At 39.9% G+C, this 23,320-nt stretch overlaps 1 protein-coding gene across 1 annotated transcript in view; it reads right to left on the bottom strand.

Annotated features, from left to right (window-relative positions):
- The window catches only part of PTPRC (protein tyrosine phosphatase receptor type C), a 56,396-nt gene that overhangs the window by 21,612 nt on the left and 11,464 nt on the right, over nt 1-23,320 (bottom strand). Inside the window, exons 2-4 of the mRNA XM_054285982.1 lie at nt 1,890-1,922; nt 1,314-1,439; nt 433-531 (exon numbers count right to left, since the gene is read on the bottom strand). Coding sequence (XP_054141957.1) covers nt 433-531; nt 1,314-1,439; nt 1,890-1,922 — 258 coding nt within the window. The remainder of the gene's footprint in view (nt 1-432; nt 532-1,313; nt 1,440-1,889; nt 1,923-23,320) is intronic.

Raw genomic sequence — 23,320 nt, 5'->3', positions numbered from 1 at the left:
AAAATCACTGTAAGTGCTTGAACTACTAGATCCCAAGAAGGTATTACTGCTGTGTGAAACCAAAGGGAAGACATTGGAAGACAGAGAGGCACACAGATATCAGATGTATTCACACTTTTTTGCTGCTTGGACAAATTTCTGTGAATAACAAGAGAAGTACTGACACAGTAACTTACAAATTTACCCTCCTATTATATGCCACTGTGTGGAAATAATTTCTATTTTGCACTTGCTTGACAAGTAACAAATCTGGTATCTTTAATATTCTCATAAACAGTTAGTAGGGTCCCTAAAAACATCCTTAAGTTTAATGCAGTTGTATGTCTAATTTGTATGCTTAGGTTAAAAACACTCCAAATAAATAGCCTCATTCAAATCCATTTTCTGTTCCTGATGTATCAGAACTGTGGTAACTGTGTGCAAGTTTGTCACCTATTGTGTAAGTGGAGCTGGGAGTGGGGCTCATCCCAGTGCCTGCTGGCATGTTGACTGATGAGGTGGTGCTGTGCAAGGATGTTGAATTGTAATCATCTGTAAGAAAATAAACAACATATCAGCGTTAAAAAGTGAAATTCATTCTTCCATATGGCTTTGTCATCAGAAATGTCTTACACTACAGCACTTCTCTGTTTTTGTTTTGTTTCTTGGGGGATTTCTGTAATTTAGAGAAGACTGCTGAAAGAAAAGTGATGTTAATATATTATTTTTTTTAAAAGAGTATTTAAATAGAAAGCAAATTTTTCGGACTACACCACTTAAAAATGAATTCTGTTATGTACAATGACTCTTTTTTGGTCAACACTTAGTCATAATTCAAGATGAAGTCAAAATAAAAACAGTACTACAATCTGTGAACTGGGAAAAACTAGAACATTTTGCTATATTCTTACAATAAAACACAATTACAAACAATGCTTGTGCTGTTTCACAAACAGCAACTCTAGGTCGTGCTCCTTTGCTGGGTCATGTACCTTTCTCATTCACTGTATTTTTTACTATACTTCATTATTTATCTTCCTGTTTATAAATCTCTGACCAGTCTGTATATTCTCTTTTAGGCTCATTCCTACTGTTCTGGCTTTGGGGGCAGCCTTGTTGGCAGCAGCTGGCATTTTGATGCTAATATGGTGACTGCAAGACTCAGGCCTCCGATACCAGGTCCTGCACATTACCCTGGCGTTGCCGCCATGCCAAAGCACAGACACCTTTTCCATTTGATGAAAATGAGCTGGAAAAGGCTACCCTGGTGCTGAATGACCTCGTTTCCCCCTAGAGTTCTGAGAGCAGCGCGTGGCTGCACGGGGAGAGCAAACCTGCAGGAGCATCCCCGAAGGCAGAGGGAGTGCGTGCGGTGGGGGCAGCGGGGGCGCTGCTGCGTGCCGGGCTGCTCGGGGCCGTGCCGTGCGGGGAGAGGTGCGTGCTGTGTGCGAGGCTGGCACCTGCGGTGAGAGGGACAGCGGGGTCGGTCATGCTCCAGCCGGTGTGCCCGGCCGCGCAGGACAGAGGGACGGAGCTGCCCACACCACCAGGGTGCAGTGCTGCAGCACTCCCATACTGACACACTGGGAAAATTTAACGAAACAAAGAAACATCAAACATTCAAAGTGCAGGGGATTCAACAGGCGTCAGAAGAACAACCAGTGAGTGTATTCTGTTTTTGTTATGATTGTGCCTTTCATGCTATGTTTTAAAATATACCTAAATACCTTACTCAAAACCAGACTTGTCTGATATTCCTGCCTATTAAGACAGCATATTTCATTTTGTTGGGTGAATGAAAAGGCATTAAACACTCTGTGAGGTAATTGTGTGTGAGAAAATGAAAGAAGAAAATGCCAAGGAAGAAAAAAAAAAATCAATACAATTCTGCCATGTAAATTGTTTCTTACCAGTACCAGGTGTGGTCGTTGCTGTCTCCTCCCCTGAAAAAGAGAAAAAGAGAGAAAGTGTAACTTAAACTTTCAAGGAATTTGCCAAAAAATACAAAGACACATTCCTTCCTCCCAAATATCAGCTAAGCTTTCCCCAAGAAATTACACATTCTTAAGTTACATTTAGTGGATATAGCAACAACCAGATGCCCAAAATACCAAGTATACAGTCACAGAATCACAGAATGGTCTGGGTTAGAGAGAATCTTAAAGATCACCTAGTTGAAACACCCCTGCCATGAGCTGGGATGCCACCCAGCAGATCAGGCTGCTCAGGGCCCCATCCAAAAAACTTCTAGCCACCTGTTTGGCTCTTCCTTCCTCCTCTTTTTCTACCAGATCTTTCCTACTATGTTTGTTTCTTGGAATTTATTTATCTCTTTCTTGTGTCACATGTCTTTTCAGATAGAACTTCCCTGTTTATAATTTCTCTGTTACTTCAGCTTCACTTCATGACACTTCACAATTGCTGTATCTTTACTCTTTTGAAAATAAACTCCTTCAACCTTTAAAGCAAAAAGCCAGATTTATGTGAGAAACTGTCATACTTGTGAGGGATACATAAGTATCCTGTTCGTGTATCAGCATCAAAATCATGTCCCTCATCTCTGACACAGAAGATCAACATAAGCAGATACCCTGGGACTCCAGAGATTTTCTCCTTATTGACCCGACAAACAGCAGCAGTGTTGGCTGCTCAGCGTCCACCATGGATTCTCCACCTCTCATGGACAGTTCAGAAGGCTGGCAACAGACATTAAAAACACTCAACCAGTGATGGCAATGTCACCTGCAGGGAGTGAGAATTTCTTGGTGCTCAGAACTGTCATGAAGTGTGTCTAAGCCATGATATGAATATGAATGTACACAAAAGCTAGTCTTGCAAATGCTTTTCTAGTCAGCAACTGAATTTGTTGTTGTGCAAGATCTCTTACTACAGCTGACAATTTGGAAAAAGCCAGTAGCCTGATACCTTACAGAAAAAGCATCAACAGAAGTCAAATGGAGTTTGGCTAAAAACAGTAATGCAGCATTTATGTCTTTACAGAAGTAGGGAAGAGTGTTGCCTAAAATCTGGTCCATAAGATGAGGATATGGGTCTACGAGGTTTGCATAAAATCCTATGAAACTGTCAAAATAACATTGCTCTTAATTGTAAGAATGTAAGCTCTAAAATATAGCAGACTGAAAAGTGATCTTTTGAACTTTCAATGTACTTTTAGCATCTGAAACGTTCTGCCTGCAACATTTCTTTACAACAACTGCATGATCTCTAACTATATGCATTAAAATGCCAAGGAACCCTGTAAAAGCTAACATTCATATCCATCTGTATTTTCCATAAACAATAAATTTTCAATGTATTTTCATGGTTTTCAATTCAGTGTTTGAAAGCTGGCAGTTAGTCATCAATTATTCCCCCTCCTTTTCCAGATCTTACTTTGGTTTAGCACATCAAATATACCTAAAGCCAAATATTAACTTTCCATGAGCATTGTCACAGATTAACTTTCACTTAAAAACTTTTCCTTGAACAGAATAAAAGAAGTTGCAGAAAAATTAAACTCTAAATTAAACTCTGCCCAGATTAGTGAAACATTCAGAAATACTTTTCAAGCTATTTACTGATCTCTGATGCAAACATAATAGAAACAAAATTATACACATCAAGATTGCCTCTTCCAAGTAAAGTGAGATAATATAAGAGGGATCATAAGCTTGTCAGCGTTGTGTTGCCTCATTCACTTCCTCAAGATTCCTGTGAAAATCATCTTCCCCATCCTTCCCCTTGTAAAGTTAGAATAATGCTAACAGCTTAAATAGAGTGTCGGGTTTATTGCTCACTCTCATTGAGAGAAGCTAAACATTACACATAGTCATAGAACTCCAGGTTATGAGAGACCTCACGAGATCACCTGGTCCCACTGCCTTGCTCAGAGCAGTGGCTTAAAACAATATGGGAAATAATAGTCTGAGATTGCCCTTTTATCCTGCCTATAACTAAGAACTATCACTTTAACAGAACTTCATGGCAGTTTTATGCCCTTGTAAGCATTTCAAGGGTCTCCTGCTCTCCTGTGATTCCCTTCCCTGATATGCTTTATTATAGCAATGGAAGAAGATGCAGTTGAGAAGAATTCAATAGGTGGCACCAGAACACTAAAAAATCCTCTCAAAAAGAAAAGCAAATGCATTTCCCCATGAAACCTTTTTGAGAGGTACTGGGTAAAATGAAGGAAAATCAAGAAGAATCTCAACACTCCAGACTGTTACTCTGAGATTAATAGGTATATTGCTACTCTTAATTTTCAAAAACATGTCCCAGCACTAACAATGTCTGAGCTAACCTCAGACTAACCAAGACAAAACTGTCTGCTCATGTTTATATTCTAAAACATAACTCTAGAAACTTGAAAGCTGAAATCCAAAAATATCTTTAAAAAGTAATGAGGATGTCCAATCCCCCAAACACATGCTGTGCAGTACAAAAGCTTGATGATTGCCAAACTAAGCAAGTTGGTCTGAGTTTAAATGGGAACTACCCCAAAACTTTTCTCAGAGCTTAAACTGCATCCAACCATAAGACATTCTTAAGATGATATGTGTAGGATAACAAGGATAACATCAGATAACCCATATGGAAGAATTAGAGCATAGAAAAAGTTCCTACTACTGTAGTAAGTTTTTAAGCTTCCCTCTCCCTTCTCTTGATTTGGCCACCAGTTGGTTCCTGCAGACATACCTAAAAGATTTCAAACGATTCATCAGTAATGTTTGAGCAGATCTGGCCTTAATCACATGCCCTGGAAAAAGGTATAACCAGCAGCTCATCCCTCAGGCAGCTGGGAGCCTGGCTAATCACTTTCATTCTCCTTCCTACCAGTCAATGGACAGAATGCAGATGCTGCTTCAAAGAAAGGTTTGAGATGACAATAAAATACACCTAAAACAAATGAGTTCATCACCCTTTCTCCTGAAAGCCCAAAGATGTACTGGCCCTGTGAGTGAAACATGGGAATACTGTGTTATTAAGTACTTTTGATGTTCAAAAAGAAGAGCAAATGGAAAAATCATGAAAGAATCCAGGCCACCAAAAAAAAAAGCCAATCTCTCATACCCCTAGGACAGGAGGCTCTCTGGGTCACATGTGGAGGTACAGGAGCTGCTGCATCACCTCTGCAGTACTGACTCTGCACTCACTGCAGTGCTGTGGTTGCACCTGTGTAACAAGTCCAGTTGTATAAGGAGACAGCTTTTTGCTGTCTTAGAAAAATGTTTTCACTTGGCAGGACCAAGCAACTCAACAGAAGACAACTAGGACCTACAATATGCTAAAAGATAAAAATATGTTTCAAGGAAGTCCAGGGTAGATCTTCTTGAGCAGCAGGAAGAACAAGCACACATTTCCTGTGTGCATGTGCTATTAATAACACAAACTCCAGCTGATAAGATGGAGATCCTGTTGAATCAGCATTAAGAGCCTAAAAATGCTATCATGTTTATAGGGGCAGATGACATGGAACATGTCTTTTAATTCTATTCCGCTGCTTAATTTGCACAGTGAGTAAAATGGACCTGGCTTTGTATTTCCTGCTGGACTGGCCAGGAGGCTACACCTGCATGGCAGCAGCTCAGGCTGTCTGCTCTGAGCACAGGATTGCTGCAGGACTGCATTCCTCCACACACACAGCACAGACCAATGTGGGAAGGAGGATGCTCTTCTGCTAATAGTGCATTTGGTGTTTTATCTAGCCTGGTGCCACACCAGCTGGCTCTTCACATCCAGCTGCACTCCTCGTGTCTTTGCCAGAGCTGGGAGGGGGCAGAGGAAGTAATCCTTCCTCTCAGCCTCGTGTCTGTAAAACAGTTGGCAGCCGCGTTTTGCAGCCAGGAAAAATGCTTACTGATTCTGCAGAGCTGCTGCCCTTTTCCCAGGATCTCTCCAGCCTTTAGTACATTGGACAGACCCCAGAAACCCCCACCAGGCAGCATTTTACACCAAGCAACCAATGTAAGTCCAGATTCTGCCTTCCCTCTTTTCACAGCTGAACGGCACTGCTTCAGCAGGGTCAGGGCTCTTCACATCTGCACAGAAAGCAACAGGATGTGGTCTACTTGTTCAGATGGAGTAAAGCTCTTTGAGGGGGTCTCCTAGCAAACAGCACAGACATTGCAGCTCCCCTGCCAGCCAACACTAAATTGCAAAAAAAAGAACAGTTCCTGGTGGGAGGTGAAGGGTGAGTAAGGCAAGGAGCCTCACAAAATGCTGCCAGCCGCCCTTTGATTTATTTTTAAACTTCAAGTGGGTTAGGATGTAATTCACACCTGCTTTAAAGCTCCCTTGTGCTGCCAGAACCAGCTAACGAGACCTTAAAGTAAATGAGCGTCAGGCCAGAGATGTTACTGTTATTTTTGCTGAAAACACAAAACTGGGATCCATTGCTACTTTATAACCAAATCTGGGCAGACCTAAGAATAAACTAACAAACACTTAAACATCTGAGTAATTCTATACCACAGAGGAGCCCTCAAATTTTATAGGTGGGATCACATGTGCTGAAATGCTTTCATAACCAGAGACTACAGAATTACACTTTATTCTTTATCTCTAATTCTGCAGAAGAAAAAACTGATAATATTCCCAGTTTCTGGATGAACTGCTGCTTTTTGAAAATCGAGTAAAAGAATGCCATATAGACTTCATATTAAAAATATGTGAAATTTTTCATGCTCTGAGTAAAAAAATAACTAATCATTTGATTTACAGTATAGAATTTTCTCAGGTGACAGAGACATTTCTGAGGGTCATAAAATAAAAATATATTCTTGTGGTAAATTGAAGATGAAGCCATCAAATCACTTCTAACTTATTCATTGTCTAATTGGTAAAAGTCTTCATAGCCCTATAGCAATCATAGAAGTTAGAACTAAATAAACATTACAATTTCTTTTCCACAGGCAATATTGACAACATTTATTTTCACCAGAAATTAGGGATAAAATACTGAAACTGTAAATTTTCATTTAACAGAAATTCTAAAGTGTTCTAATTAAGAAATGCCAATTTTTTGCTTTTGATATCTGGGTTTAATGTCCATTCTGACTTGTCAAAATGATAATTAAAATAGTTTCCATCTGATTTCTCAAAATATTTCTTTTTGCACAAGTTCATTACTAATTGCCTCCCAGAGCAACTCCTTCACACAGTGCATCACTCCCAAGGGCCTGATCCTGGCACTCTTTCCTGCCCCTGTAACCTTTGGTTAAGGCATTATCTGAGAGTCAAAGGCCTTTTTGTTCCCAAGCACCTGCCAGTGCTGAGGGCTGACCTGCAGTGGGAAGGCGTGGTCTGCCTGCAGAGCCCAGCTCAGGAGTGAGAGCTGCTCTAACTACAGCCAGTGATAGGATGTGGTGTTAGGCAATCTGTGAAAACTGACCTCTGAAATTAATGCTTGTTCTAGATCCCTCTCCTTGCTGTCCACCTTCCAAGACTGTAGTTACCCCTATCCTTCTCAAGTTCAGAGTCAACTGTGAGCATTAATCAGCATTTACAGCTTTGGAGAAGGCGAAAAATTCATATTAGCCAACAATCAATTACAAAGGGAACAACCAGAAGAAAGGGAGGGAATTAAAAATTCACAACTGACTGATACAAGGAGGAACACAATGTTACAATATTTCTGACCATTTAAAAAAAAAGTATTTTTCTGGTTCTGATTATGCAAAAGAAACATAGAAGTATATTTTTTCCAAAGGAAAATAAAAACACAGAGCAAAAGAGAAATTTCCCTGAAGAAACATTAATTTAATGGAAGTACTACTTGTTACCAATGATATGCTGAATTTCTCAAAACCATAAACGTGAAGTAGAACAAAAACCAAAAGCAGCAAATCAAATTCTTTTTGCCAACACAGTTCCTGCAAACCTAAAATAAATACCCAGGGCTATTGTGTGTTTAGCAGTCAGAAGGAGGAGTTTTCTATCACTTGCACCATACTTTAAATGACATTTTCAGCCTTCACAGGACAGCTTTGCAGTAACCCACTCACACAGCTACAGCTAACGAGGCCTTTGCTGCCCTGTGGTTTCTCTCATGCTGTTTACTTCTGCCTTTCTTTTACAGAACCCTGCTCAAAAGGAAGAGGGTGCAGCATACTGTGGTTTTGAGCTAAAGTGCTTCCAAATGCAAACGGAGTTACCATAGCACCCACATGCCCAAGCAATCAGACTTATCTTAGTGCTAAACCACTTCTCTAGTGCAGTCATGAAACGTCCCTATTAAACTCCTTTTCATCACATTTGCATTTGTAATTACTTTCAGTTGCACAAGTTCATTAATATGATACAGTGAGGGGTGGCAATCTTTGGGATGAAGTCCAAACTGCTTTGCAGGGAGTCCTTGTCACCATGTGAATTGTCTGCAAGAGAGGAGAATATCAAACCCTGATGTAACAGTTCCTTCAGCTGTGAAATGCTGGGTACTCTCCACAGTCATTGAGAAACACCTTTGTATGAGGAATGAAAGACTGGCTGTGATACTTGGCAACATGCAAAAAAATCTGTGTTCATATTTGCTTTGCCCTTTATATATTTTCAGTATTTTTGCACAGAAAGTCTTGAGCCAGATTCATGTTGTTCCCATGCTAAACTTCTCTGCTCCCCAGGGCCAGTGCCTCTAACTTCAGTCATGACTTTTCCAGCCCTGCTGGATCCTTCCTTGATCTTCCTTTCCCCCATCTACCTTGAACAGAAACACTTGCTCCATATTGCTCTGCTTAATGGCACTGACAGAATGGTTCTGGATTTGCTGGATGTATATTGTTTATGGCAAGCAGGAGGAGGAAAGAACTTACACCTATTTTATCATCCTCTCAATTTGTACTCCCACGGTTTTTGCAATTGCTGACTCTATTGGTCACAGGAAGCTGTGGAGAACAGCAGAAGACAGCTCAGTTCTCAAGAGTTTTGATGAGAAAAAAAAGGCTACAGCTGAGCAGCCTGACTGACTGACTTGGTGAAGAGTGTGAGGCAGGGGCAAACTTAATTTCAATCCCTTCATTGGACCATGGCTTATTTGAATATCTGACTCGCTTCTCTGCTTCTCAGAGACAGATATCTTCGAGTTTCTTCAAGATTAAAAGCATTATCTGGTTTTGTACATCTTCCTGATTGATTATAACTTTTATGTAATTTTGCCAGCAATAGAAAATGGGTCTTTTTGCTCTAAAAAACAAAATCAACTTGGAAATACTTCTCTAGACGGTCTTTCATTAGCTCAAATTCAAACCATAAACAGTTTAGTACCATTTGAAGAGTAGGGGAGACTGCAAGTAAATGATGTTGAAGGTCTAGTTTAACCTTAGTCTTTCTGTGAGTCTGGGATTCTAAGATCAGCATTTTAGCCACTGATAACGTAAAGCCTGTTGAAATCAGAAATACCTTCTGTTTCTCAGAGTTCTATTAGCATGAAATCCTTGGATCAACAGCTCTGTACTTACTGGGAGCATTATGCCAGTGAGGACTCTAATCAGTGATTTTCAAAAAGATTCAGCTTTTTAAAAAGAACATTTTTTTCAAGAACTGACATCTGCCTGTGAGTTATTCCCTTTCATAATAATATTTGTCTCTGATCCACTGCTATGTTAAACACCCTACCAAACCTTTGCAAAAAATCTTTGTTGCACTGCAGATTTTTTACTGATAAAAGATATATAAATGTACCACTGGAGCTCCATGGTTTCACCTTGGCCAAGGGCTGAGGGCAAGGTAAGCAGTGGTGGCACACAGACTCAAGCCAGCAGGACCAGAGCGTGACAAATGACAGAGCAACAGCCCACCAGAGAGCAACACTGAATAACTGCTGCAAAGGTGTAGCAGCACTGACAGCACCTGAGTGTCATGCCCCTCAGCAGAGGCAGCTGGGGACAGAAAGAATCCAGAGCCCCCAAGGCTGCAGTCACAGAGCTCCTCTGGCCTAGTGACACAGGTGAATGTACAGCTGCAGTTACACCGTTCCCAGAGCTTTTCCCTTCACCAAGGTAATTCAGTACTGCTGCAAAAATCACACTTTTCAGACAGTCCTGTGAAAACATTTCTGATACTTCTAGGAGATGGCAACTGGCTCAAAGGAGTGCTGCTCTGAGTGATACAGTGATGTTTGGTGCTTCTGAAACAACCCTATCACAGAGTCAAATGCTGGGGCTGGGGGATGCAGCTGCTGTCTTGGATGAGAACAGGTCTTGTGGTTCAAATAGGCACATTGGAGTCAGAGTGAAGATCTGAGTGAGAATCTGCCTTTATCTACTCACAGAATTAAAAATTACATCTTAATTGAATTATCTGATGATTGTGCAGTTCAGGCCTAAAGAAAACTAGTTGCTCTATTCCACAGTAGAGAATGCACGAGCCATTGCTCAGTACCTCCAGTCACTGGAGGGTTTTATTGTGCTTTGTTACTCTGCCTGCAAAGCCTCAGCCTTTGAAAGATTCACAAATCAGAGTAAAGATGTGGCACAAAAATTTCCTTTTCCAATGATCTGTCATTTGCATTTCTGTGACTTCTTGCTCCAAGCTTAACAGGACCCTCAGCAGTCCCTGTGCTCCATGAGGTGAAGTCCCAGCCTCACATCTCCAAGCAGCAATGCTCTAAACTATCCTGCTAGTCTCAGTCATCTCCTATGACCCAGATTTCTTCCAGCATGAAGAGAAGATCCTAACCAGCACTGGCTGATAGACAACTAGCTTCTGTTTCTTGAAAGGATAGAGAGTACAGAGGGAAAGAAAATCATGCAGCTCAGTGGAGAACCGTTCCCATACCAACTCTGCCTGCTGGGCAGCTTCCTCGCCCTCGCGGGGCTGCCAGCTGCAGCCAGCAAACTCTCTTTGTTTCAAGGGACACTGATTTTACTTGGCTACTATCTTCACTTTTTCTTTTTCCTCCAGACATTCAGGCCAAAATTTATCAGAATTGAATATCCTTCATCAAATATGCTACTGAAAAACATTTTTATTGCTCATAAAATACTCTGACAGCCAGGATTCACTGACCAACAGCTAAATCAACTGCATTCTTGTTAGGGTGCAATTTAAAACACAGTAATCTATACATAGAAAATGTTGATAGGAAGCATCATGTAAGGGTCAGATTCTACCAGCATTATTCATGCAAAAATCATTTTAAAAGTAATACATTCAGTGATGCATATCATTATCTTCCAGAACACTGCCTGTTAAAATTTATCATTCATTTTTTTTATTATTTCCCTGGAGGTGTTTAAGAAAAGGCTGGATATGGTACTTAATTCCATGGTCCAGCTGACAAGGTGGTGTTACATCATAGGTTAGACTCAATGATCTCAAAAGTCTTATCCAACCTAGTTAATTCTGGGATTCTGTGAAAAGCAGAAATTACACTATTTAAATTAATCAAAATGTCCTATATTTGATGTGTGGCCTGAAATCCATCTTGTCTTCAGCTAGTGAAACAAATTGGAACTGTGACCAAGTCCTACCCAGGAATTCCACTTTCTACTCACTTAACTGAATGAGTGGCTCTATGTAGCCTCCATGTCTATGTCTCTCTAACATCTCATGCAAAGTGGAGATAATGGCATATTGCAATTAGAAATTAATTTAAAATTATGACGTTCGCAGACAAGGGATCTGAAAGTGACATAAAAAAATATGCCCACATCCGTCTGATTGCATAAACAGGAACAGGCTGCAAAGAGAGAAACTCCTTGAACTTGAGCTCCCCAGAATGCCCTGCACACACTTACAAAAGCTTCTCACTATCTCAAAATCTGGATTGCAAAACCTGGGCTCTGTCCCTTCAGGGAAGCTGAGCAGCTGAGCAGGTCAAGAAGGGGCCCTTACTTCATGTCACATCAAAAGCAATGATGAACAGATTTCAGAAGAGAGCACAGTCCACACAACTCCTCTGGAATTCAATAAAAACATTAAGTGAAAGTGATTTCTTGGTCCCCTCTCCTTCTTTATTTTTCTTTTGGAACCAGATCAGTAATTTTGGTACCCAGCACTGGGCCTTTCACTGCATTTTAAATGTGTCCTTTTTTTTCCTCTTTCTCCCTTTGCTATTTTCATTAAAACAAACAGGAGATGTGAGATGCAAGTTTAACGAACCACCTGATAATCACAAGCAAAGAGAGGTGAAAACCGTTCATCTAATTTTTCTTTAAATCCTGTGCTGATCATCCTTTTCTAAAAGACTGTATGCTGAGTGTTTCAGGAAATAGAAATAAAGGCACAGAATGGAAGGACTCCACTCTGCTTACAGGGATTGTGGTGTCCCATATTCCAGCAAAAATATAAAGTTCGTGTTCCTCAAGATTTGAACAAGACTGATTTCAGTATCTCTTTAAATAATTCAAGGCAAAAAGAATAAAAATAGTCTGTGCTTCCATCTTTTGCCTGTGGAAGGCAATTTTCATTAGGATTTCAAGTTTCCTTTTTTATTATAATTTTTTATTTTAAAAGTCTTAAATGAATGGTCTGGGAAATAAAAGAAAAATCAAAGAATAAGGATGCTAGACAGGAATTTATTTAGGAAAAGAATTGTATGGACCTTTCAATGTATAGGGGCCCACAAAAAGCCCTCAGGCCAAAGTTAAGAGAACATCCAATTTCATGCTCCAAATAATTTTACACTCTTTATATAGGCACAGCTATTCACAAGCTGGGAAATACCACAGACCTGTTAACATTTCTTATGTCTAATAATAAGAAATGTGTATATGGCAGCATTACATATCTGACAATAACAACTCCCACTTGGAGGTGGGAGGTCAGAAACCCAATTGGATTTGTGACACAAGCATCAGTTTGTACACACACATCCCCAGATGGAGCAGTTTGGAATTAGTGTGTGTACAGTCTGCTGTGATGACAGATGAAAAAGCTGAAGCAGAAAGACACAAGTACGTGCAAATGTGGGTAAGGCTTTTCTAAGTCTATACTTTTACAGTATTTGGTTGAAATAGTGGCGAATGTATGGCCACATGAACTGGTAACATTTACTGCTCTTTCATTTTTAATATGGAAATATATAAGTTTTTTTCAGTTGTGTAGACTAAGGCACTTGAAGATATTATTCAGCACCTATTATTTTACATTTCATATGTATGCCCCACAAACTGATAATACAAACTAAAAAAGACAAAACCTTCTGCTAGGTGTTCAAGGAAGCACAGAAATTTGTTACTTGTCATTTACTTCAGTAGGAATTAAGTACAATTTGAAAAAAGATCATAGTCTGAAGAAAGATAATGTGAATCAAGACTTCTATAGAGTCTGGCATGTAGCAGATCTCTTAATAACCCCCCAGCAGCACACAGAAGCAGGAAGTGGGCACTGGCAGTGCTTAATTCAGCACTCAGCTCTGCTGCCTCAGGAAAGCACATGAGCCTTCTCTGTACCTCCATTTGGTGCACAGAGACCAACTCAAGTGTGGGATCACCTGGAATTCCATGGGCTGCTCTGCACCAGCGTGTAAACTGTTAGGAGTACTTGGATAAACAACTATGAGCAAAGCTCTGCACAACCTACAGCACCCTCACTCAAATTCTTTATCAAATTTTTCAGTTTTCATTATACTTGATGCTGAAACAGAAACTTTCAAGGTAGTTTAATTAATATTAAAAATATTTTTAATGGTGCCCAACATTAGCAAGGCAACTGAGAAAAAAAGGAGACTGTAGCATTTTAGTCAGGATTATCAAGAATACCCTAATGAGCATAAGCTTTGAAAAATCTACAAAAAAGTAAAACTCTAGCTTCTGGATTTCCATTTTGACACATAAGATCCTTCTGTAGGATATTCCATGGTCAAGGATGATGGTCAAGAAATTCCATGGTCAAGACGCTCTGCTCATCTTCTGACAAATAATAAATTCTGCCTTGTTAACACAATGTAATCCTTCTTTCCTTTTGGATATAAAATATGTTCTTTATATACATTTACATGAGCAAGACCCAAAGAAATTAAGGACAAATGAACCTTATCTGCAGTGACAAGAGCACAAAGCAGTCTGAAATAATGCAATGAAAGATATGTCCAACTGTTTTTAAGGTTGACAGGGTCAAAAGAAAGCTTTACAAAGACTTTTGAACTTTCAAGAAAATAAGGAACACAATGATCAGGGAATGGAACCCTGTACCAAGGATATAATGTGTTTCTGTTAGGGTACAAATAGCCAACCCTCCAGGGCCACAGCAGATGGTGTAACAGAAAATTGAATTAAAGGCTATTAATTCATTTTTGGCTCATGTATGAGGCCAACAGCCACCCCAAAGGAACAGGATTCTCTGATGAATGGAAATGGAACTTATTAACAGAATTGTCCAATGAATGCAAGAAGTGCCACTAATGGTCCCCAACATCTCTTACACTGAGCTGAGATCCCCTTGCTCAATCCCACATCATGAGTGACTGGGAACTGGCAGATAGAGGAGCTGGCTGTGCAGAGATGAGTGGCTGATGGCTCAGTGGGATGCCACAGCACTTGGTATCATGAGGAACTTCTCACATTAGAACCACTGCAATCTACTTGACCATGGCTTTGGTCTACATTACATGAGGAATACCGGCCTCTTGCCACAGCATCGGCCCTCCAGCCAGGAGTGCAAGTGCTTTTACTTGTGCAAAGGTGCACAGTGCTAAAACAGCTTAACTGCCAAGCTTGTTTTGTCTTTCGGTTTTAAGTTACTGGCAGCTGCTAATGAAAGTCATCTTTTACCTCATCAAAGTTAATGAGCTTTGGCACGGCACTCCTGAATGCGGCTGTAAAAGTCCTGCTTCCGCCAGTAGCTGTTACTGCTTGTTCAGGGGCCTCTCTGCTGGCATTGCTGTACAGTGGAATCCTGTCCTTTTTGGCTATGACTCATCACAGTCAGTCAGCCACACAATCTAACTCCCTTTTCAGTTTAAATCAGCTTCAGGTTAGATTTGAGTGGCTTAACTATGGGAGGGCTCCCATTGTCTTGTTTCTGCCTTCAGACCTTAGGGGACAAAGCTGAGAGTCAATGCTGGTATTTATCCATTAATCAGCTCCAAGTTTTGCTTTGGCAGAGATATAGAGACATCACATAAAGCAGATAAAACCCACTGCAGTCCACCACCTCAGCAGGAAGGGGCAGGGGAATTATTTTAACACTTAAAAGCAGATAAAACTCTTGCTACATGTGTTTGGTCAGTAGCATAAGTTTGACAAAATGTCTGCCTCTGTTCCTTCCCAGGCTCTGTGTTAATGCTGACACTGACAACAGCTTATGGAGCACGGCTAACATGTGAATGGGCTCAGAGAGGGGGCTTGGGCAGGTCCTGCAGGGCTCCAGTGCCTTCTGCACAGCCACCCAACAATGCTACTCTCTGTTGTGCAGCTTAAAATTGCAAAAGCCATATGTGATTGGCCTCTTTTTGCCCTCTTTTTTGCCTCCTGCCCTCCCTGCCAGCCAATGTAGGAGCTCCTGACTCGATGCTCCTTCAGCAGATGACCTCTAAACGGCAATGGCCCCACGTTCAGGGGGCTGGTCCCTACCTGCCTGGCTCCTCATTATCTTATCTTTCTGCATCTGATTACAACACACTCAGGAAACTCTGTGATGATGCCTCCACAGCACAATCTGAAAGATGTGTTCAGTCTAACACTAGTCAAAAACTGACATGCTCTTGCACCAGTTTCACTGGGAACTTACAGCTGCTTCAGACCTGCCACCTAAACTGCCATTTAGGAACCTTGAGAGTTTGATATCTCTCTTCCAACTGGATCAGAAATTCTGAAATTCAGAGGTGATAAGATCACAAGGATTAGTTCAATCTCCTACAGGGACAGTAGTTCAGATTTGCTTGTCCAGCAAGCCTGTGATGCATAACCATATTACTATGTTTATCTTCCTGGTCTTGACCAGTTTTCACTGGGATAATAAGGTTTGACTTAGTAAACTAAGAAGCTCAATTAAAATTTGTGCTTCTTTTCAAATGACCTACTGATTTCAGAAGAATTTCCAAAATAGACCCACTCAGCCCTATTTAGTAATTTATTGCTAAAGTTCAATTAAAGTTGCTAATATTATAGAGTAATAAAAGGAGAATACCTACTTCCCTGGTTAATAACTTAATCTGAAACATATATGTATTTAAAAAATCAAACACAGTTGAATTTTTCAATAATTTTAAGCTGCATATTCAACATCTTTGGTACAAGGGTAACAGATATAGGAACTGGCAGCAAATAATGATTACAGATGTACAAGAAGAGTTGCATTAGCTACCAGTTTTGTGAATTTATTCCTGTTCACCTGCAAACCTAATATGGCAGAGAAGCAGCCAGAGCTGGTTTTGCTCTTCCTCTGCCATCATCACGAAGAGTTGCATGAGCAGAGGGTTAAGCTACCAAGGCACACTTTCAACCGTGCACAGTATAAGGCATATCAAGTATAACTTTTTAGTCTTTGCTGTTTTTTAACAGTGTTTGGAACTAATGGACTTATTTCAATTTCAATTTCCTGGTATATGGCAGTCAGCAAGAACTAAATGGTGTGACAGGATGTGGGTGCCTGAATTTTATCTCCATTTAGCAGAGCACTGGTCTGCACTTAGCAAAGCAGCTCTCAGCTTGCATTGCCAGCAAGCACCTTCCTATTCCTAGGCAAGGCTGCCTGTCAACCCACAAATGAGTAAACTTCCTCACTGAGCTAAGGGGAATGGTAGCAATGGACAGAAGCATTAACACTTCAGCCTACATTGTTTGAAGACACAGAATTTTGCAAAACTAAAGAACCAGAAAGTGTAGTTGCCCTAATGATTCATTTTTTCTTCATTTTTAGAGTGTTTTTTTAGCTACAAAGCACAACACAGGCAACCATCACAATGACACAAACTTTGTGGTACACTATGGGATGGCAAATATCTAAGAACAGACTGTCATTTCCCTTCTGTGAGCACTGCACAGAATATCCAAAAACTGTCTGTCACAGACATCTTTTGTGAAAAATCCTTTCTTTAGGATTTTTCTCCCTTCTGAGAAGCTGTGGCCTCAGCAACAATGTAAACAATGGTTATCTGCTGCTGTGGAATGTAGCAGGTGGATCCGTGATTGGTCTTGGGTGGATGTTTGGATTTACTGACCACTCACAGCAGAGCTGTTCTCGCTTTCTGCCGGGACACAGAACTTTGTTATTCATTCCTTTTCTATTCTTAGCTTAGCTAGCCTTCTGAGAACTTTCCTTCTATTTCGTTTAGTATAGTTATAATGTAGTGTATATATCATAAAATAATAAATCAAGCCTTCTGAACATGAGGTCAACATTCTCGCCTCTCTCTTCACCTGCAACCCTTGCAAGCCTTGTAACAGACTGGGCCAGGATGAGTCGAGCTGCCCAGTACAAACATCCTAAGTATTTTTTTCTTTTATCCTTCAGCTATTACTATTTCAAGTATTTTTTAACTACTGAAACTTCCTTGATCTATCTAAAGTCCAAAGAGCCACCATTATTAAAATGATGATTGCCTGGCTACCTCTACCACAGCAGCTGATGCTCAGGCAGCTGTATGGTTTTTTTTAATTGGAATTTCATATTCATAAGTCCTGCAAGAAATGCTGGGTGAATTCCACAACATCCAGCTCTGAAACTCTTCCTAAAGACAGTACCCACAAGTTGGGTTTTTTAAAGCTTATTCATAAGCTTTTCTTTCCTAAAAGAAAATCTAGCATTAGTTTAAAAAACAAATTTGAAAAATAAGGCAAAAGGTCCCATTTCTGCTCTTCCCCAGTGCTCCCAAAAGCAAACACCTTGTGCTGTTAAACTGCTGGGCCCCCTCCTCACACCACTAACAGATTGTAGCCAACCCTGCCTTCTACTGTTGCCTTCAACTTTCCAGCATTGAACAGGAATCTCTCTGGGGCTGACTGCATGAAAACTTGGTAAAAAGGCACTTTAGTCTTCAGTTTTATTGCTTCTAGTACTTTTTGCAGATCCATTGAGCTATTCACAGCTTTTCTCATACATTGGAATAATATGTTAATTAATTATGGTTTATATGATTTCCTGAATTAATTTCTTCATTTTGGCAATAATTACTTTGAATTTTATCTACAGTAGTAGATATCTTTATTTAGTATCACTTTAGATGGATTTTCATCTTCAGAAAACCACTCCTACCTACACAAACACTCATAACCCAGCCTTTATTTTTTCTCTGGCTTTACTGCTCCCTCTCCATTTAGCCTGAGGCACACACTTGCACAGTGTGTTGTCATAATTTCCTGACAGGTTCTAGTATTTCAGTTTATATTTGTATACTTTCTTTCCATACATTCTGAAATGCTTTCTCCTAGAGCTAACTTTTAAACTCTTGTCCTAGAGAAGACTAGAGCTCATATTCTGCACAAATAGCACTGGGGATTTCAAAGGAGATGTAACTTTTCCTGTTTAAATTACACCCAGAAGATAGCATATATACTTTCAATACATTGCATTTATGTAACATGCTCACATCTCTCACTTTCTAAGTGTGCATATATTTTTACAATACTAACTCCAAATACTACTCATAATACAGAAGCTCTTCATGGTGTATCTCTGCCACTGCCTTAAACTGTGCAAGCAGTCCTTTGGTTAGGTATGCTGGGAGCTTGATACAACTCAGTGAATTAACTCTTCTTTGTATGCCCAATTTCCAGTCTAACTTCATGGTGTTTGCAGGGAGATTCTACAAATGTGTGCCTTGTCCTCATAAAGAAGAATGCAAACTCAATTAGCGTGCACTCCCAAGCACTGGGAATGGAGGATTATTCAGACCATTAAGACAAATCACTGCATCTGCACATTGTTACCTGTGCTTTTTTAAAGTAGAATATATCCTCTGTGAAAAGGCATCAATTAAAACATGACATTAAACCAAGCCATGAGGTTTTTTTAGGTAAAAAGTGGTGACTTACTACAGCAAGAGCAAATCAATCACTGGAAAAATTGCACACTGCCCAAGAGTATGATGAAAGGCATCCAAATGGCCTCAAGTTCCATCCGTCATGCATCAGTAGAAATGGATGAATATCACTATACCAACAATCCTGACAATGCTTCCGAGATTGCAGGTCCAGATCAAGCACCTGACACCAAAGGGGAAGCACCTCCATCTGCCCCACTACATGAAGGAAGCCTAAAGCTGCAGAAGAGATGGAAGAAGCCACATGTGTCAGGGTGACTTCCTGGACAGCCAGAGGGCTGACAGCCAGGCAAGGATGTCACACCATACTCCTCTCCTACCTTATCATTTTTATGGATTTCTTTTTATTTCATAGTTTGCATTATTAAGCTTTTTGAAAAGATCCCTATTAATCAGTTTCTCTAATTTACATTTAAAAACCCCTTATTATTAAAGAAAAAAAAATCTGCATAACAAAATTACAAATATTAGAAAACAGCAAAAATCTGTTGATTTCAATAAAGTTGCCCTGACAGACAGATCATAAATGGCAGTGGAAAGAAATACAGAAAATTCATTCTGTTTAATTATTAATCTGCTGACAGCACAAAGGTAGTGCAATGGACCTGGGTGTGTCCTTGAAATTGTAAGCAGGAAAGTGGTCAGAATTTGTTTTGCAGAAGATGAACAACCCCTGCATCTCCACAAAACCCTTTGAACCTCCCAGATGTGGGAAATCTGCCCACTGTGGTGTTTAAATTTCTTTTTTGTTTCTGTAGCATGCAGACAATTCCTACCCAAATTGAGAAACTAAGCAATCTCTTTTATTTCCTCTGTTTACCCCATAACAAGGCTTCACCTGTGAAGAAGGCACAAACTGGGCTGATGCTTGCCAACTTGATCATTATATTAATAAATCCATCAAAACAATATTAGAAAGACTCCCAGTAAGATTGCAAGCACTGGACAATAAAACAATATTAAATCTAATTCTTTTTAATAAAGAATCATCAAAGAGCTGAAATTCAGAAAGAATTTTCAATATTAAAACAACAGCAGGAATTATACTCATAAAGATAATGAGTAGAGAGACCAAGCTAGGATGTATATGCAATCAAACTGGTTTCTCCTCCAGCAACTGCATTGTGAAGCATCTAGACAGAATCTGTGGTCAAGAAACATCTAACATTTCAAAAACTCAGCATCACATACTGTCAGCCATTCCCAGGATTATTATGAGTGAAATCTCCTGTCTCTATATGATAAGAAGTCATAGGGATTTGGATTTGAGCTTGTTTTTGAGCCAAAAGCTTTGAAGCACTTTTTGTTCTGAAACAGGGCATCACAATGAATTTTGTGACAGATCATTTCCCTAATGATCACATTTCCTGTAGTGAGGCTTTTCATCTTCCTCTATGACTGCACCAACACTGCAACAACACACACTCTGCAACACCTTCCACCTCCAGTGAAAAGGCTCTTACAGTCCCTTAGATTGAAAGAGGACTCAAAGCAATGTGTCACTCTGACTTAAGCCCTGGATCAGACCCTGCATCACCAGCACAGCTGTTTGATTTGGGGGTTGGACTTATTTCACAAGAAAGGTAGATGGTAACGTCTATAACAATCTGCCTCACTAAGACCTACCATCATCCTGATCATGTTAATTCTCATTTGCATTTGCCTCCTGCAATGCCACAATAATTCCAGATCAGAAAATAAACGGAGCTGCTAAACATACTGAGCCCTGCTATAAAATTACTGAGACATCACTGACATCACTCTGGTCTTGATTTATTCTTGCTCATGTTCATTAAAAAATGCCACCCTCTGATGTGACCCAACTGTCCAAACAACCCTTTTATTTGTGCTCAATTTAATAACTCTGAGTAGAATTAGGCTGAAATTTTCTTCTGAAGATGAAGAAATTCTCTCCCAGGAAAAAGGATTAATGCCCTCAAGTCCTCCTGCAGTAGTCTCTGCTGAATTTCACATTAAGTTCTTGTGTCCACCCTTACTTGGATGACAAATACTTTATGCAGAAGGTTGACACAGGATTTCTGCAACTGGCTGAGGTGATGTACAGGCCTCCTACCATGCTGCTGATTGACCAAGAGGGTTCATTAAATTAATGGTTCATTTCATGCATTAATCAGTGTTATACTCTCAGTTTGGGCTGTTCAATATGGCTTTTTGCTTCAGTTTTCTGCAAACTATGTGACTTCCTTTATGAAATTACAGTCACAAACAGTCAACTTCAATGTTTGGATTTAAAAATGCTCCTTTTTTCTTCATTTTGGACCCTCTTTTTTTTTTTTTTGGCTTCTTACTCAGCAAAAGTAAGAGCTTTTCTTTTTTTTTCAGCAGCTTTTCAAGTGACCTTTTGGAAGTCAGCTATCTGAATGTTTCCATTTAACACAGAAATAATAACTATTACTTACTAAATTGTTCTGAGCTCTGTGGAACAGTAAGATATCTAGAAAGGTGCACTGAAGTCTGTTTATGAAGTAGAAATATTTTATATCAGGTCCATGAGCACTATAATCCTTTCTCTAAGCAGAATTCCTCCCCCTACACCTATAAGAATTGCCTATACCCTTTCTTAGACTGGAAGAATGAGAATGTTCTGCCTACACTTCCTGGAAACTGTGCCTAGGCCTGTGTGTCTGCTTTTATCAAAATATCCATCAAAGGTCAGGTAGCTTTCATACTCATCTGGAGACAAAGATGCCACCTATCCTAATGAATCAGTTCAAGAGTGTTAGTGATTTTCCCTCAAAAACAGGTCAGATATAATCACTAAGAAAATGAAGTGCACTATTTCCATGACTGTTTCCAAGCATGCTCAGAATTACAATGGTAGCAGATTCCACAGCTTCTGTCACTGTGGCCCTCCGATCAGCTCTTCCCTGACTTTGGAGCTGGGGACAGGGGACAAAGGGCTGAGCAGGAATCAGTCAGGAAGGGCTAACTAGACTTCTGCACTGGTTCTGACAGCTATGAGTATGGGCTGAGCACTAGTTTTAAAAAAGAAAAAAGCCAAAAAAGAGAAAAGGGCGAAAAAAATGCTATCACTGAAGAAATGCTGGAGACAAGCCAGTAGGGTTTCATCCTCTTTAGACTAATGCCAAAAGGTGATGTGCCTGCAGCACTAATTTACTCTTTCATGAGAAACTTCCTGATTTACTGGGAAAGAAAAAAATGTCTTTTTATAAAGTAAAATAACCTTTACTTGATAAAGTGTTCTGAGCTCTGTGGAACAGTAAGATATTTAGAAAGGTGCACTGAAGTCCATTTATGAAGAAGAAATATTTTATATCAGCTCTATAAGGTGACAATTTGCTATGATGAACAGGTGTCCCAAGGCTCTTTTCTTTTGCGTTTCCTTTAACAAATAATGTTTACCAACATCAGGGCTATTTTTTATAACAAAATCATACACACATAAGCTGTTCCAAAGTCATTGTCCAGGGAGCAAAGGTGAATACTCAAGAGCTGGCAAATATCCATTTGTATTGCCAGTCCTTTTCCTTTCCTAACACTGCTGAACATCCACAGAAAGGTTTCATTCCATAATCACAGACTGCTCTTTTGTCCAGCTTAGAACACAGCTCCAGAGCAGGTGGTGAAGATACCTTTCACCTGCAGAGCTGATCCTGTGCTTGAGCCATGGAGTGAGGGAGGCAAAGAACCCTGAGAACACAGAGATCTCACAGCTAAGTAGGGAAATGGTGGCTTAGCTAACAGGATGAATATTCCAGCTCTCATCAAAGAATTCTTGCATGATGTTACATAATGTACTCAGACTAAATTTCACATGCAGCAAACATTAATAATTGGTCTGTATTTAACAGGTTCCTAATTATACCAGTCTGACTGACAGAAGTGGTGACCTTTCAAAATTGAAAATCAATCTGAGACAAGCACCCCTCTCCTTAAAGCACCCCTAACTTCAGTTATTTTTTCTGATTATTAGACTGATCTTCTCTTTGGGCCATTTTATCATCACAGGTATCAAAATCCATATGTGTGTTGCACTTAGCTAGAGAAGATCAGCAGCAGCAGCTTCAAAAAACATAAAAAGAAACAAGTATTTCTAGTTGTAGAAAGTTTTCAGTAGCAATTCTGTAAATATGGCCTGAACTGTACATTGAGCAACAGAGATATAAAACACTGAACAGGTTTTCATTCTCTTCACAGAAAAGAGAATCCAGTAAAGGAAAAGCTTCTTTCTGAAGTTCTGAAGAACTTCTTTCAGTGAAAATACAGATTGCATCCACCATCACTGCAAAGATCTGGTATCAGCCATATGTCAGCTTTATCACTCTATCATTGCAGTGCTCTTCAAACACTACCTTAGAGATCTAAAGCAATTTTTAAAAAGTGTGTAGGGTTACTGTGCCTGTTTCCTTCCCCCTATGGTTACTCATTATCTCGAGGAAA

Source organism: Melozone crissalis, unplaced genomic scaffold, assembly GCF_028551555.1.
Source record: "Melozone crissalis strain CALT ecotype California unplaced genomic scaffold, PUWL_Pcris_2 ptg000045l_1, whole genome shotgun sequence".
Lineage (NCBI taxonomy): Eukaryota > Metazoa > Chordata > Aves > Passeriformes > Passerellidae > Melozone > Melozone crissalis.
The sequence above is the reverse complement of the archived record's forward strand: the minus strand, read 5'-3'. Positions and strand labels throughout refer to the sequence as shown.